Source organism: Cheilinus undulatus, linkage group 15 (assembly GCF_018320785.1).
Source record: "Cheilinus undulatus linkage group 15, ASM1832078v1, whole genome shotgun sequence".
Classification (NCBI taxonomy): domain Eukaryota; kingdom Metazoa; phylum Chordata; class Actinopteri; order Labriformes; family Labridae; genus Cheilinus; species Cheilinus undulatus.
In genome coordinates this window covers 31,017,198-31,035,688 of record NC_054879.1, presented here as the reverse complement: position 1 = coordinate 31,035,688, position 18,491 = coordinate 31,017,198, and the positions used below count along the sequence as shown (strand labels likewise).

The 18,491-nt window shown below is 39.3% G+C and overlaps 1 protein-coding gene across 1 annotated transcript in view; it reads right to left on the bottom strand.

The window, feature by feature from the left end:
- klf7b (Kruppel-like factor 7b) overlaps nucleotides 1-18,491 on the bottom strand; it is a 116,922-nt gene that overhangs the window by 12,307 nt on the left and 86,124 nt on the right. The window contains exon 3 of the mRNA XM_041807756.1: nucleotides 5,198-5,321. Coding sequence (XP_041663690.1) covers nucleotides 5,198-5,321 — 124 coding nt within the window. The remainder of the gene's footprint in view (nucleotides 1-5,197; nucleotides 5,322-18,491) is intronic.

Sequence of the window (18,491 nt, the reverse complement as noted above, 5' to 3'; positions counted from 1 at the left end):
TAGGCTACGTCATTCTTCATAAATCACTGCCTCAGTGTTGCCACTCCAGTCAAAAATGTCTGCTACACTATCGTTGGAACCACCACCATTGGCCTTCAGAATCACTGAGACTACATCCATATTCATAGAGTCGATCGTAAATGGCACCTAATGGTTGAAATAGACTAGAGTCAATGCATATTCAGAACATTTTGTTGCTGCAACTGATAAGTTATCAGAATAACATCTCAAATGTATGCTCTGTGATCTGATGTTACTTTTTAACATGCCTCATTAGAGATGGATTTTACTCTGCACATCTAAAACATACACTAAGTCTGCCTCCTGAAACTAAGAGTAGATTTTCCTCAGAGTTCAGACGTCAGTAAAAAAAGTTTTCATGCAATAAATTAGCACTAACTCTGACATACTAAAGAGCTTCTCTGCCTTCAACAGTGAGCAGACTGAACCAGGCTGAGTCCCACACAGCTTACGTCTGTGCCATTGTGCAGCCAAGTTTGTTACGTCTGCACCTTCAGAGCTCATGTGTGGCAATATGACTTTGCATTTAAATGTCTTTGTGCTCCATACACGTGTGTGTTCATATTGTGTTTGTGCCTGTGTATGTGTGTGTGTTTGTGTGTGCCAAAAAGGAGCTAATACAGTCCCAGCTCTCAGCCAGGATTAGAAGCTTCCAGCAGGTTTCTGGAGGGTTTTATGTCTAAAACCCCAACTAGAGGGAATCCACAACAGCCAATTACACTGTCTCCAGGGCTAAAGTGTGTGTGTGTAGTTCAACAGAAAGGTGGTGCACACACATATACAGAGGGTGTATGTTAAAGTGGAGCTGGCATCTGGTGCCACTCAATTAGCTGCGACCAGTCTGCCAATAGCCAGAATCCATCTGACTGCCAACACAGGGGCATGAGTAAGCATTCAAACACACACAGGCTATACACAACCACACTCTACCTAAACCGTGTACCTCAGTTTGCTTTCAACAAAATAACCTTTGTCTCTAATTTGTCCCTGTGGCTGAAAATGGGATTTTGTTTGGATTCTATAAAATTTAACATCAGAATATTTATCACCAATCAATAAAAACACTGTAAGCTCAACTTTTGATGATTTTTCTTAACAAGAGGCAACAGAAAGCCTGTTTTAACTCCTTGTGCACACACCAGCTAAGGGAGCCAACTATCTTTTAAAATCAAACTGATCATTCACAGTTCTATGTCACTTTAACAGTTCATTTCAGGAATATTATTCCCTCCAATGTGCAAAAACACAAGTCAGATTGGTTGGAGATTAAAATATTGTCAGTTCTGTCTCCATTAGATGTATTTTCAGTGAGCCTGACTGAAAATGTCACCATATTTTCATAGGGAATTGCACATTTCTGGTTCCCACTTGATTTGAAGGCAGGAAAATATTCATATCGTCAGCATCAGGCCAAACTTCCTCTCTCCATTTGCCATGATTTTGATTTTTTTACCTCCACAAATCAGTGATATTAGTCTCCCATTACATCAGTGAGTGGGTTTTACAAAATTTCAACTAATTAAAAGAGTCCAGCATAATACTGACAATGCCAATTCAGTGTTAAATAATTGTCAAAATACAGTGTTTTTTCCATTTCCTGGAAAGTAGTGGTTTAGGAAACAGGTAGTTAAGGCCCAATCCTAGTTATATGTGCATTTATATCATAAACAGCCTACAGTAATTACAACATACAGTGCTTAACAAATTTATTAGACCACCCTAACCCTAACCAAAGTAAGGTTTATGCCACAGCTGCCCCTAAATTAACAGCATTGGTAATTACCAAAATCATTTATTATGTTTCTGTAATGGTTAATACACCAATGTGTAGAAGCTCTTTAACCCAAATGATATTTTTAATGCTAAAATATAATTATTATTTATCCATGAATTTTCAAATTTACTGATTTACAAAAAAAAAAAAAGAAAAAGAGTAAAGCACATTAATATTTCTTGATTTATATGTCAAATTATAGTTATCTACCTGCATTCCTGAACAGAAAAATGAGTTTTAGTGGTTGAATGTTATGCTTGATTAATTTCTGACTTCTCAGAGAAGCCCAGTGAGCCGGCTCAAATTTGGGTAAAGTCAGTTTGAAATTCCTCATTCCTGTTCAAACCGGTAAAACGTGGAGAGCTCACTGAAAATGGAAGAGTCCGCATTAAAGCACTTCATGATGCTGGGTGGTCTTTGAGAAAAATATGACAGGTGGTCTAATAAATTTGTTAAGCACTGTAGATAAGATGTATGTAGTCAGGGAAAGAAATATAAGTCATTGTGTTTTCACTGTAAAAGGCTGCACTTCAGCCATTCCTTTCCACCGATAATTGGTAACACTGTATCCTAACTAGGGCTGAGCAACTAATTGAAATTTAGATTAAAATGCTATATGTCCTGCTGCAATTTTCAGATCACAGAAGGTGCAATATTTCTTTAACCTGAAATATGTGTCAAAATACCCGTTAAAAACGTTTTTTGCAGCAGAGATGTTATGCCCTAGAAATCATGCAATCATTCAAGTGTCACTTTCTAGAAGAGTTTGAATGGCATAAAAACATCCTTCCCTTCAATACAATAATTCATACTGAATTTTCGATATGAGTCAAAATAGTCACAATAGCACACTTTTTCAAAATGGTTTAATCGATCTAATAATGTGTTTGTTATAATATAAAATAATTTATTGCTTGTGTTTGTTGAAAAATACACAAGAAGGGGAACTTAAACAGTAATTGCAGATTAAATCTCAATTTTGGGAAAAAATATTGCAATTATATTATTTTCCCAAACTGTCCAATCCTAGACCTAACAGTGTGCGAGTGCCACAAAGCACTGCATTTCATGCTTGCTGTTCACACTGCGCCTATTGTATGTTTAATTCTCTACCCTGCAGGTTTACATATTTCCCTTTGTCATATTATGACATGCAACGCTTTATTTCTAATGTGGAGAAACAGAAGTGTAGTGCTTAGTGTAGACAAGCATTTGATGGCAGTAAGCCAAACATTTTTGCATTTGTTGACTCATAAGAGGATGATACATTTTGAACATGAGTATAGGTATTGTTATGGCATAACTATCTCCACTTTGTGACAGGATAGGCTAGGATAGGATAGGGTAGGGTACAGTATGATTTGATACGGTATGATACACTTTGTTGCCCCCTTTGGGAAATTTGTCTTGGACTCCAAGTGCTGCAAACATTAACCTGCCAGATAATAACATAAGTAATACATTAGAACAAGGTACAAGATAACTCTCTCCACTTTGTGATATGATACAATACAATACAGTACACAATATCATATGATAGGATATGATGTTACAATATGATACAATAGGATATGATATGATATGTTAGGACACGTTTCAGTATTCTAGGATGGGCTAAGATATTCTTTGATACAATACAATTCAATAGGATATGATATGTTATGATACCGTTCAATAGCATTGGATATGATAGGCTAGGATAGGATACACTACGATACAAAATTTTATGATACAATACAATACCCTACGATACCATACGATACAAAACGATATGATCTGGTATGGTACAATATATGTTACAATAGGATGCCATATGATGGGACAGGATATTCCACTATATCAGTGTTAATTTTGACAGCTATATACATTTTAGTTTTAGTCACATTTTAGTCATTTTTACCTTTTATAGTTTTAGTCTAGTTTTAGTTGACAAAAACTCAAAAACATTTTAGTCTAGTTTTAGTCCAAAAGAAGTCCTTACATCTTAGTCTTTACTTTTAATCCAAGCATTGATTCTTTTGCCTCGGTCTGGTTCAAAATCATGGTAGTGTATTCTCTGCACTCTGCCAAACCTGGGGTCCCTGCTTTCTACAGCTGAGAGGCAGTGTAACTACAGATGCATTGTATTTTGACAGATTTACCCACAGTGGAGAAATATGGATTTTGAATGTCTGACAAAAAAACTAAATAACATTTTAATCTAGTTTAGTCATCTTGATGAAAACTAAACTTACTTTTTTGTCAGGTTTAGTCATCAAAGATAGTCTAGTCTTTCACATGAAAAACAGGCTGTGGACGAACATTTTTAGTCATTGACCAAAATTAACACTGTACAATATTACATGATACAATACAATAAGATAGGATTGGCTAGGACAGGATATGATATATGACATGACACAATATGACATGATACAATAGCATATCATATGATAAAATATGATAAAATGTGATACAATACCATAAATTATGATACAATGTGATAAGATATATGATATGACATGATATGATATGATACAATACCCTTTATTACCCCTTATTACTCCGAGTGTTGCACACATTTGGCAGCCAGAATATAACATCTAAGTTACAAATGAGACCAAGCTCACAAACTCAGTTGAGTAAGAAGAGTGAAAGAAAATCAATAAATTTTCCACTCAGCACTCCTGATGCCATCTCATCTCCCTTTTTCCTGGTTCCTTGTCCATTTTAAGGCAGGCAACGAGGCAGAAAATAGAAACAGGACAAGAACAGTGCACTGTATCTCACTTAGGCTGGATGAAGCAGCTGTCTGGAAACTAAATTAGAAATAAATGCAATTGAACAGATTTTGTCACTGATGCTTGCTTGAGTTGGGATATGCTGTAAGTTACTCGAATGTCCACTTGAGAAAGTCTTGGCCTCTGACTTTACACATCCAGAAAAAAGCCTGTAAGTGAGGATTTTTAATCTTGACATTATTGATACTTACTCTGTATCTATCCAAGTCTATTTGACTACCATTATTGATGATTTTCCAGTTTTAAGCTAAGACTGACTCAGGCTTGACCTACAATGTACAAAGTGTCATGATTCCATCAGTTCTAGTATTTCTGCAAAGCTGAGTTCATGTAAAGCTCTGGGCACATTACAAATATGAAAACAGTCAAAATGACTGCCACGGTCCTCTAGTGTTTAGCCTTTAAATTCACAGAAATATGCTGAATTTTCCACCTGAAGCCCGCCCAGTTGTCCTGTTTGAATGTTGTAGGTTTTTTAGAGTTGTACTTGTGTAGAAACACTGGCTGAACAACAGTCCTTGAAAGCCGAAGGGCATCACTGTCCTTAAAATGTAAACTCCACTAAAATGTTTTTCATTGTTTTTGGATCCAGCCGCCGCCTGAGTGTGTTTTCTGTGTTTACCTGTCGCAGTGGTTGCACTTGAATGGCTTCGCTCCGGTGTGTTTGCGGTAGTGTCGTGTCAGCTCGTCACTGCGGGCAAAGCGCCACTCGCAGCCTTCCCATGAGCACTTATAGGGCTTCTCACCTGCCAGACAGAGAGAGAGAGAGAGAGAGGGAACAGGGGGAGGTGTCACATTTTATTATTATTTCTCCATCTAATTTCACACGTCTAAACTACAGCTGCTCGCTAATGTACAGGTTACCACCCCTGGCTTTCTCCAAACACACTCCCACACTCACACACATATGGACACACACTCATAGCCTAGGGGCCCAGGCATGCAGACCAGTTTTAACACAACAGCCATTTCAATGAGCCAATACACTCAATTAGCTGTAAATGAAGTCTTTCAGCACTGCGGCGTGTTAATTCATAATCCCAAATTCACCCTGAAATGAATCTCGTTTTGTTCCCTCTATCACACACACACCCTGAGGTGGTGGGATCTGAAATGTAAATGAAGTTTCATCCCCCACTTCACCAGATGGGAGAAGAGATGCTCTATTGTTCTCAGCCTGTAGTTATCTCTCCATGATAGAAAGCCTTCCAGCTGTGTGTGTGTGTTTGGTGTGTATTTTGGCTTGAGGTGTGTGTGGGTGGGTTGCGTGTTGAAGCAGACTGTCTTCAGATGGGATTTGATGATGTCTGAGGCTATAGCCACACTCATAGGTTTCATTTGAACACAGACTTTAGCTACCCTTTCACTGAGTGTCAGAGACTCTTTTAATTTTCTATTTGTGCATCCTTGATTCCTTTCCTCTCCTTGTGTCTCAGTCCTTAAAACTTGGGATGTAAGCAGAGGATTCAAGGAAACGGACCTTTAGCCATATAAGAGCTTCATCATTATTAGGTACTAGAGCTCTTTAAAAACAGATATATTCTACTGATCTCAACTTATATAACACTATTTATCAGTGACCGACTCAGGATGTTTGTGAAGCAGTCAAAATAAGAAAAATGGGCACCTGTGCACAAAAGTTTTAATACAGTTGAAATAAAGTTATCTTGATACCAAGAAACCTACAGCACTTTGGAATTAAGGGGGGCAAAGAAGTCACTTTGTCAAATTTATCCACTAAGAGGGCTCTAAAGAGATTTGGTCCACTTAAAGGGCACCAAAGAGGACACATGGTCAAAGTTTGTCTGCTTAAATTGCACCAAGGAGGGCGCTTTGTCAACTTTTTTTGTCAATTTCCTCTTTAAAGCTACCAAATTAGGGACTTTGTTCAATTTGGTCCACTGAAGGGGGCTGTCGCTTTGGACATTTAGAGGACATCAAACAGAGCACTTTATGAACTACTGTCCAGTTAGAGGGCACAAAGAGGACTCTTTATCAAATTTTGTCCACACAAAGGCACCACAGAGGGCACTTTGTCAAAAAAAGTTCACTTAGAGGGAACAAAAGAGAGCACTTTGTCATTTTGTCCACTCAGTGAAACCAAAGGAAGCACTTTTTCCAATTTTCTTCTCTAGAAGGGCACAAAGGAAGACACTTCATCATGTTTATCTCTCATGAAGGGTTTTAAAGGGGAGACATTATGCAAAAATCGCTTTTTCAGGCTTTCCTAACAAAAATATGTGCCCCCAGCCTGTCCACAATCCTCTCAAGTACTAGAAAAAGCCATTCACTCCTTCCCTCTCTTTCTCCACCTTTCAGAAAATGTGTGCTAAAACAAGCCTCCCCTCACGATGTCATGTGGGGAGTTAGCACCGCCCCTAGGTTCAGTTGGCCATCCCCACTTGGAAGAAAATTCTAACCTTCTCTCCTGATCCTCCTCTTAGCTGGCAGCTGAGAGGAGGATCCACTTCCAAAGCCAAATCCATTTCCTGAGAGGGGCGGAGTCAGACAGCTCAGTAACATTTAAAGCCACAGACATAGAAACAGCTCATTCTGAGCAGGGCTGAAACGGAGAGGTTTTTGGACATGCAAAAATCCAATACTGGAGTGTTTTTTTCAGCAACAGCCTTCACAGCCACGTTTTGTGGACCTCTGAGACCAATATAAGCTTATCTTAAAAGTGTAAAATATGTCCCCTTTAAACAGGCACTTCTGCAGTGTTGGTCAAACATTGGGGCCTCAGGGAGGACGAGCCCACCATTGCCTTTCATACATGAAAGAATTAAACGTAGACTAGAAACAGAATTATAGATTAGTAATAGAATTTTATAACACATATCAATAAACGTTAGTGCATTAAGTAAAATGTGAAAAAAATTTTAAGTTTGAAAAAAGATAAGAAAAATAAGAAAAAAGATAATAAATAAAAGTATTCAGGATAGTTTAAATTAAAATCTATTAAAGTAGGATGAGACCTGATGAAAAAAAGAACAATTCAAAAACTGACAAAGGTTGTGAAATCATTCCGGTTAAAAGACAGATAGAAAAAAGACAGATTAATCTATACTAAGCAATATTGTGTCATGCTTTTTGCTTTCCTACTTTAGTATCAGTGTCAGCATTGGCTATTCTTCCAGGCGTCCTACAACAAGGCTTTCACCTCCACCAGGTGACAGTAGAATTTCTACACAGGCCACAACTGTGCATCCACGCTTATAGCTCCTGAGGCGAGCAGTCTCTCACCTTGTTCTCTTGCATAAAAGGAATTGAGACATCCTTCAAGATGGCACACTGAGATTGATTTGTGGGTCACCGGCAGGAAGCCAGAGGGGAGAGAAAACAATGCAGGTGGCTTTGGAGAGCTCTGCAGATTCGGCTTTACTTTGAAAACTGTTGGGTTTGTGAGCATACTGGTGGAGTTTTTTAACACAAGCAGCATTGTGACATTACAGATGTTCATAATTAACCAGTTAAAGCTGGATCCCTTTGTTGCTAGCACTAGAATTACGAGTCAGTTAAACTTATCAGACAGTAACTTAACTGCCTGCTATAGTAGCCCCCTTTAGTTGTTTTAATGCCAGCATTGTTGTAATTAAATTTCCACTGTTTTTCTTGAAGCAGCACCAGTGGTTTGAGGGATACCACAGGCCCTCCTAGTGTCTCTTTTTTAACCGTTGGACTGTTTTTGTTTTAGAAATCTGCTGCAAAATGATTTCAAACTCCAGTGGAGTGAATAAGTTGTTGCATAAGAGCCTGCTTCTTTCTTTGGGTGCAAAAATCTAAAAAGGGTCAGCAGAAATAATAGCAAATGTGGCCTTCATCCAAAATTACACAATCCCCCACGAAAAAACGATCACATTACAATTAATAATAATCCACAACAATAAATTACATCCATAAAAGATGTTTGTTGTTATGCTGCTTTAAACTAATAAGTCTTCAATTTGCTGAAAATGATTCATTTTCTGATGAAAACAGCCTCCATTTGTCCTCCTATTAACTAATAATCAGCCTAATGCTGCTCAAATCTGCTTCAAATGCCATTATGCAGACATTTCTGTAATTTAATTAGCTCTTATTAAGTTACCAGATCTATAACACAGCGACAAACACTAACAAGCATTTTAGGATTATTAATCATACTGAAGAAAAAGTTTTTTTCATACTCAGCTCCACTTCTGTCTGTTCATTTTTCACAGATTTACCCCCCTGCTGCTCGCACTCGCAGTCTTTTACAGGAAATCTTGTTTCTGTGCTGTTATGAGCTTGTTTGATCATATAGCTGCTGCGGTTCATTTCATACAGGCTTTATAACTCACACAATCTGGGCTGGGAAAGGAGAAAATGAAACTCAGTCCAGGGGGTCCACTTTGTGGAGTTCAGACACCAAAACAGCGCATGCTGGTTTATAAGCACACAAGTTAAAATTTTTACTACTCTAGAAAGATTTTACAGCTGTAGCATTATTGTATCCAATGTCTGACAGTTTAAGGGAATTTCTACAGAGTTTTATGAAGAGTTCAATAAGTGGAGGTAGTAAATAAAGCTAATTAAAGCTATAAATTCCTCTGCGTCCTCCTGTTACATAGCTATAACTGCCTACATGTACCAAGATGCACTGGTGCAAGCATCCAGTTAGTGGGGAATATCAGGTGGATCTTATTTTTGCTGAAGGTTGTACCTAAGTTGTTTATTTTTTAATCTATAGACCACTTAAGGATGTTCTAGGAATGAACAGTGATTTGTAAATGAACTGACCTTGCTTTTTTGTTGTTGCAGAGGCCAAATCAGAATCAGAATGAGCTTTAAAGTGCAGATTTGCACGCTCTTATTATACATATAAATCTTGTTTTTACATTTTTCTCAATGTTTGGATGCCCAAATAGACTAAAATAACATAATAATTGCAAAACTAGATTTAATGAAATATTGCATGCAGTGCAAAGATGCTAAAGTCACAATGAATATGTGCTGGATTTTGACATATAAAAGAAGTGGAAGGTTTGTAAGATTTATAGTTTTATACCGAGTATGGATTATTTTTTTGGATACATAATACAAAAAGGCACAGTGCTTCCCAAAACACAGCGAGAGAATCTGGCTGCAGACCTCTATGGTGGGGCCTTCTGGGCTCATCTGTTGCGGGCCTCCACCATGGGGCGGACTGTGGCATACATTACCCAAGCAGGAACCAGAATGATGTACATATTTTCCTCTTGTTGTCAGAGGTTATGGTAAGTGACTATTTTCACAACAGCAGAATTTTCTGTCTGAAAGTCAAACATTTACTAAGGGGGGTAAATCTTAATTTAACACACCAAAATCTAAGGGAAAAACAAAAAGGGTAAAGCACCCAAGCCCTACAGGTTTGGGTTAGAGTAAAGAAAAGAGGGATGACATTAGAAATAACACACTACAAATTAAGGAAAACCCCTGGAGGGTTAGGGTTAGGCACCCAAACCCTAAAGGTTAGGGTTAGGGTTAGGGGGGTAAAACTGAAAATAACCTACAAAAAACTAAGGAATACCCGAAGGGGGTTAGGGTTAGGCACTCAAACCCTAAATGTTAGGTTTAGGGTAAGGTGGATAAAATCGAAAAACAACACACCACAAACTAAGGAACCCCCACTAAGGGTTAGTATATCACTTCTCACCCTATGGTGGAGGTCACCCCTTTATGGAGGTCTGCAACAGATGAGCCCAAAACTCCCCACCATTGAGGTCTGCAGCCTGATGCCTTTCAATCCCAATGACATTATCCTCATGATGTTAGGTGTGGAATTTCTCCTCTTTCCTCAAACATCAGCCAAACCATTTTAAAAACCAGTTTACCTTTAACTTTATAACACTGATTCAGAGAATTTCTGGGCATACTCTATTTTTCAAAACATGTCAAAACCAAACTGCAGCCCCCCTGGTGAGTGTGACTGTGTGAACTGGGGGGTGGTAACTATAATTGGGATCTTAATGACCCTTAATGGGGAGTAATACAGCAGTTAGCCAGATGTCCCAGCAGCCTTTGCTCTGCCATCACAGAACACACCAATCTTCTTAAGGAGACAAACACAAACATTCACCAATCCAACAGGAAGTGGAACAAATGTGAAAACCAAAGACGTTAACTCTCTGCTGTTAAAAGAGTCTGACTGCTGGAGGAAATGATCGCTTCACAAGTGAGTCAGTTAATGTCAAGGTTTTGAACTTGCACATTAAACAAGCACAAAATAAACTAAAATGACCCCGCACTGCTACCCACACAGCTGTTCATATAGATGATTCCATGTAGGCAAAACAACTGAACCAAATCAGATCTGGACATGCTGTCTTACTGAAATCACGTTAAGCTGAATTACTTGAAGTCAAATGAACATGTATGATGTGTTTGGGTTTATTTTTGCACTGCAAAAAGGTCTAAAACTTCTGAGCATGCTCCACAGTTCCAAAGCATGGCCTAGACCTAGAGGTCAAACAGCATGATTACTGAGAAGAACCGCAGAAAGAAACAAGACAGAGCTTTCACAAAGTGAGTGCAAGAAACCTAGAATGTGCAGTTTTGGATACAGTGAATATTGTGCAAAATCAAAATGCAGAGAGCTGTAAAGTTGTGCTTATAGCCCAGAACAAATAATGAAGTCACAATGGCCCAAAATGTCATAATTCAGCTACAACAATCGCTGAACTGATCAGATGGTAATTCTCATTTTTTATTTAAACAGTGTAGTCCAGTTTTAAAAGGTTCAGCATCCTGAGTATTAACAAGTCCAGGGTGTCTGCTGTTTTTGTGCTCGCAGTCCTCTGAGTTTAAAAAGTTCATCTTTTGAAACAGAGCCCTGCTCGTCGGTATCCCTTCTCTCTCGCTGACCAATTGAAATCAGGTAAGGGCAGGTATTACCAGCTTTGTCAACAACAATGGTGGAAGAGAGACTGATCTTGCATGTCTTCATGTTTTATTCGTGATACTTCAGTGTATTAAGGAATTATTAAATGCACAGGGATAGTTAAAAATGACCTTACAAATGCTACGGAATCTAATGCTACATAGCATGTGTACTGACCAGAACCAGGAAAAGACATCATATTACTCCTGTCATAGCTTCTCTGCCCTGGCACCCTATAAAACCAAAAACTGAAATTAAAATTCTTCTTCTTACTTACAAAGCTCTTATAAATGTATCTTAAGGAGCTCATAGTGCCGTATTATTCCTCTAGATCATTGCAGTCTCTAAAAGCAGTATGGGAGGTAGATCCTTATGTAATCAGACCCCTCTCCTTAGTGAGGCAGACTCTCTCTCTACCTTTAAGAGTATGCTTAAAACATTCCTCTTTGATAAAGCTTATAGTTAGGGTTGGCTCAGGCCTGGACCAGCCCTTAGTTAGTTATGCTGCTGTAAACTTAGACTTATTTAAAGGGAAATGGGATGTAAAAGAACAGTGGTGGACTAATTTTACATTACCTAGGCTGCAGGTAGACGCTGCAGTTGTAGGGGATCCAGGTGGTAGAGGGCCTATGTGTAAGGCCAAGGGCCACTAGGGAACAAGCATGGGCCAAGAAGTAGATATGATAGTAACCAAGTTTAGGGTATTCATGTTTTATTCAACATCTATTTTACTAAGTTAAACCTTTACACTACATCATTGTTATCAATTGTAACAAAACATTCTTCTTAGTGTAGATATTGTTTTTGTAACAACTGTTTTGGATTAAAAAAGCATCGACAGTGATGCTATTTCAGCATTTGCAACTGGTATTTGTACAGATGTAAATTAAAAGAAGGTCATTTTCCTCCTGAAATGTTCCTTTTGTTGATAAATCATTTTAAAAAGTGTGTTTAAATGCACTTGTTACATGAAAAAGCTCTTTAAGGTGCTACATGATAAACAGTTCTGCATTGGCCTGCATATTCAGAACTATGTGGTGGTTGCACTTAAGATTTGCATATCAAAGCAGACTGAGGTCACTTTCTTGAAATATAGTCAAACTCTTGTTAAAAGCAACACTTATGTATTTAAATTTAAATAAAAACACCCCTTTATATTTCACGCTGATTACCCATAGCAGCCATACCAAATGTGAAATTGCTTTTTTTGAACTTAAATTGCTTTAATTCAGTCTTGAATCCCCATGTCAAAATAACAAAGCAGCAAAAAGTGGCCCTTCTCACGGACAAATAAGTGAGGTGCAGAGAAGGTGATGCAACAACAGGTAAAAGATGATGTCCTACAGGAACATCCGACTGTGAACGCTGCCCTCTTCCACTTTATTTCCCTCCACAGGCCGCGTCGCTTTGATCAGCGTCGTCTTTCATCCACAAACACAACGTGACTGCAAGGTGACGCACTTGTTCTCAGACTAAATGAATTCCACATCATGAGCTGGGCTGGATTTACATATTCAAATTCTCCAGTCAAATCTCTGCCAGTCGCTTTGCTGATTTCCACAACAGGGATCTGGTCTTTTGTTGCTCTTGTACATTTCTGGAGAAAGGTTCTTCTTCCAGCTCAAATTTAAGGGGACAAAGTCAGAGATGAAGTATCTTCTCTTTCTTTGTTCTTTTTGTTTATTTGGTTTCCATTGAGGTTTACTTTCATCACTCTCGTATAAAAAAGCTGAATAATACTCCGGAGGATTTTCTGTCCATATTTTCCCCAAATATGTTTCTACTTCTATAGAAACTTGATCAAATATTGCTTCAGATGAAAGACAACAACAATCACTCTCCCACATCATCAGCAACAACATGCCCTGGGTCTTAGAAATAAAAATCCCCCAATTTTTCACATCAAAGACTGTTTACAGGTCTGGAGGGGCATAAAAAGTGAATCTATGAGTGAAAAGAAAACTTTTAGGAGGCCCTTACATCAGTTGAAGGTGCAGACTGAAAGTTTCATCTCTTCCTTTAGGCTAGCTAGAGGCTACTTAAGCCACCACTAGCATTAAACACATACAACTCTTACACAAGTGCAGGTGCTTGAGTCACATTTTGGGTACTGATGTCTGGTTTGACATTGAGGGAAAATACTGCAGATGCCCCAGTTGAACCTATCACTGTTGAATGACTTTCTTTAAAAATCTGGAGACTGTAACGGTAGCTTTTAGTCATGTTTACCAAAGCCAGTCCCTGTTAGTTAATGCTCTGGTGTCTGCTGCTAAGAGAATTACTGTGTTGATAAATATAGGCTAACTTGACTGTCAGCAATTTGCCAAGCACATAATTGCTGTAAATCAAATTGCAACTTTGGGAAAAGGAAATGCAGGTAACTCTAATGAATGCAGCTATTTATCAAGATGCAATTTACTTTTGTTTTCTTATGTGAGGTAAGAGGCAAAAAATGGTGTAATTCAGTTTTTCTTGCTCCTTGGGGTTTTGTGCTGCTCTGCTAAACAAATTTCGTAGAAGTTTATTGTTAACTCAAGAAGCCGTGCAAGGGTAGAGAGCTGGTCCACTGTCACATGGCCAGGACGGAATCCGCATTGTTCCTCCTGAATCTGAGCCTCCTTTCCAACACCCTAGAGTAATAGTTCCCAGGTAGCCTGTGCAGTAGTACTGCGTAATTGGAGCACACCCTCTGGTGGGCGCTTACAATCATGATCATGGGATCATGTGGGGTACTGCAGGAATATGGGGTCCCAGGGCCGCTGCTGCGAGTCATCAGGTCCCTGTATAACAAAAGTGAGAGCTGTGTCCACATCCTAACCACAAAGTTGGACAAGTTCCTCAGTTTCTGATTCTTATCTCCCTTTGTGTTTGTGGTTTTCATGGACGGGATCTCAATGCAAAATAGGGGAAGGGGGATCGCAGAATTGTATCTCTACTTTCTGCAGATGATATGGTTGTATTGGCTTTGTCAGCCAACAGAACCATATCAGGTGGGGAGTTAGTGCTTGCCTCAAGTGAAGGAGTTCAGGTATCTCGAGGTCTTGTTCACAAGTGAGGGTAGGATGGACTGTGAGATTGATTGGCGCAGTACTGCAGACGTTGCACTGGATTGTTGTGGTGAAGAGGGAGCTGAGCCAGCCCTTGTTCCAACCCTCACCTATGGTCATGAACTCTGAGGTATTGACAGAGAAAATGTGATCGTGGGTTCAGGTGATCGATATGAGATTCCTCAGGAGGGTGGTTTGGCTCAGCCTTAGAGATAGGGTGAGAAGCTCAGACTCCAGATGGAGCTGGGAGTAGAACCACTGCTCCTTTGTGTCAAAAGGAGCACGTTAAGGTGGATCAGCCACCTGGTTAGAACGCTCCCTGGCTGCCTCCGTGTGGAGGTCTTCCGGGCGCATCCAACAGAGAGAAGACCCCAGGACTCACCGAAAGGATTATGTATCTAATCTGGCCAGCCAATCTCACTAATAGATAATTAGTGATTGGCATCTGCAGCAGAAAATGTGCAATCAGGGCATCCTTAGTAAAAATAAAGGAAGGTGGGTGCTTTGGTTTAGCTGCATCAACATCAGTACTTTATAAATCTGACACTGTTTGCAGGTACAATCCTAAAATGATGAAGTACTCTATTAGAGATTGGCACACTGTCAGAGCCTCATTGTCGACTCTTAAAGTCTAATGGGGCGTAACAAAGGGCGTTAAGTTTGATTGCCATTGAGGGCATCAGCTGCGGTAATAAAGGCCTTGTATCAGACATGAATAATTAAGGGGCAGGAAGGTTTGGGGCACACAACCAAAAAGAAGAAAAGGCAGATACAAATTATGTGGGTTGTTTCTCAGCTGGTGGTCAGAAGTTCTTTTTATTGAGTTACTTTGTTTTTGCATAAATAGGAACCCACTGAGTTGGTAAAACTCCACAAAACTCCATATAATTCTGTTTGTGAGGGTTTTTAACTTTTTTAGTGCTGAATAAGGGGAAAAGGATTGTCTTTGGACCTCAGTGCTACAGTGGTGAGGAATTGTTTACCTATGCGCACCAAAACTGTATTACCTCTAATTTTCCCACAAAACACCCCTAAATTGGCAGATTTCTCATGGAGCTCCATGTGAGGACACTTTAAGATATTTTTATTATAAAAAGTAAATGAAAGCATGACCAAAACTACTGAATTCAGTTATTTCCTCATTTAAGATTAGATCATTAGAGTGGAAATAAGTTACTGCACTCCTAACTTTGGATCCTCTTGCTGATAGTGCTTGCATGTGTGGCTGTCTTGATCATCTCTGCAGCAGCATGCATTGTTAGGTCATGTTGGCCCCCTGACTTACAGAGAGCTCCTAACAGCATAAGTGCAAAAGGTTTTCATTGGTTAGTCACTGACTGTACTTCCTGTTGCATGTAGTAGCTGGAAATTCTTTTCTTATATGCTGGTTTATCCACAATGCATCTGCTCTACTATCCCACAGGTCAAATAAGCAACAACATCTATGAATGAAACTTGGATGAGGATAAGAGGTAAAGCTAGTGGATGCTCTAGGTAGGTAGATCTGTAGGTCTGTGATTGGATGAAAGGTGTCTTGTGATGGTTGAGATCAGTGCATGATGGGTTACTGGGTCAGATCTTATCTAAGAGCAGTTAAGTGATGCCTGGTGCAGTGGTTCCCAAATGGTGTCTAGGTGTGGGAATTTGTAAAACCATATTTTATTACTACAGTGACACAACAGGATTGTTTGTTCACTGTTTCGTATCTGCGTGGGTTATGCAAACCAACTCATATCTGAGTTTTAATACAATTTCAGAACACTGAAAGAGATTTCCTCTCTCTTCTTTATTTTCTGACTGCCAAACTCGAGCATTTCCAAGAACTTCCTTTGTCATAGAAGGACAGACTTGATGGGAACTCTGTGGGAGACTCAGGACAATCTGAGCAGACTTAATCTACCAGCATGCGTCCGCCTCCCCAGGAGTTTGGAGAAAGTGTTCGAGCAGCTCTCTGGTACAAACAACACCGTCACTGTCACCATTACAACCACCCAAAACTCATGACAGATGGGTCACAGAATTCAACCGACATTGGAGTTTTACGGCTAAAATCCTCTCCACTCTTATAAGTGGCAAAATCTGAATTATCATGGGTCACAAATGTACCATTTTATTTTACTTTTTGTATGACTTGAACGTATTTCTGTATGACTACAGCACAGAGATAAATTCTCTTCAATCACTGTCTTTCTTGTTTTTGCTTGGCCCTTTGATGCGCTTGATGTTTTAAAATCATTAAAAGCTCCATGATGTACTTTAAACTCTTGCATATGAATAGTATTCTCTAAATAAGGTTGTTTTAGGCCAGATGTTTGATCACAAGAGGGCCTATCGATGTGCAGTGTCAATGTAAGTTGAGAGTTAATGCTGGTTTGCTATTATGCACATTATTAACATGGCATTTGGAGACAAATAAAACCGACGTTTTGAACTGAAACTGATCAGCCTAAAATCTGCAACAACTTAAGTACAGTATCTTTTAATGTAACCTGCAACCTGTCACAAAATAGAGTCAAAGATCATTGATCTTCAATCTGATCATCTTTGCTATGTTGTGGAAATATTGAAACATTCTGAATTTGATGCCTACAACAGGTTTCAAAAAAAGTTTGGACAGGAGCTGGAATAGACTAGGAAAGTTATGGAATGTGCAAAATGACCTGGAACATTGCATGGGTAGGTAGATTAATTGGTAACAGGTGATAGTACCATGATTGAGTATAAAAGGAGCACTCCTGAAAGGCCCAGTCATTTACAGTGCTGGTGCAAGGCTCTCCACTTTGTAAAAGACAGCAGTGACAGTTTATGAAACACCTTCCTAAATGTGCAATCGCAAGGAGTTAAGAGATTTCACCATATCAAGTCTGTAATATTGCCAAAAGATTCAGAGAATCTGGAGAAATCTCTGGACAGAACACCAGAAATCCAACATTCAATGCTTTGACCTTTGACACCTCAGGCAGAGCTGCATCAAATATTTGGTGATGAATATCACAACATGGGCTCAGGGATACTTGAAACCACTGACAGTTAAAGGGAGCATACACTGAATGATTTCAAGCTGACTCTAAAATAGTCTGCCAGTGTCAGCTCATAAAGCGTGACTGAATCGTTTATGACGCACAACCATCATGCACAATTTATGTGCACACACTTTATGGCTGGTTGAGGATTTTGCTTGTTATCCTCGCAAACCAGATAGATCCATCAGACTCCACGTCTGTCGTCAGGCAAATACATCTTGAAAAGCTCCAATCCACAACATTTGTGCCGAACCGAACAATGCTCAGACCAATCAGCACCATAATGGCTGCCTCTAGTGAGGGGATTAGCTCAGATGTAGCTGCAGCATAGCAGCAGCATTATCAAAACTGGACCATGTCTCTGTGTGAAAGAAAGAAAGAAAAAAAACACTAAAATCTTTTCATGATAGAAAAGATGTTTTTGCTTTTCTACTGACATGCTTCGGCATGAGTTTGTAACAGTTACGGGATGATGGTTGTATTGTAAATGGCTGCTAGTAGAGTGATTAGCTCGGATTTAGCCACAGTGGTGGTTTTTCCAAACTGGACTACATTTCTTTATTAAATCAAGACCCACACTGAAAACTTTTCATGTCAGTAAGATGTTTCTTTCTCCCAGTTTGCTTCAGCATGGGTTTGCAATGGTTACAGGTGAGGCTTCTCTCGGCAGAGAAGACGCTTTTACATGTCTCCCGAATGGCCTTGGCCTAAATTTCATTCACTAAGGAGCGCCGCCATTCACAACTACTGCAGCAATAGCCTGTCAGCTCAGGAACTGTGCATGTGCATAACGTCATTTAGTCTTGCTGCCTTGATCAGCCCATCGTGAATGTGACGGACAAAATGTTCCTCCAATCATCTTTCAAGAATTTTTCAAAAGTCCTGCCCTTCCCAGTCGCTCTCTATGGCAACTTTCTCAGATGAATGTGAAATATATTCATACAGTACACATGTGAAACAGTCTATCTG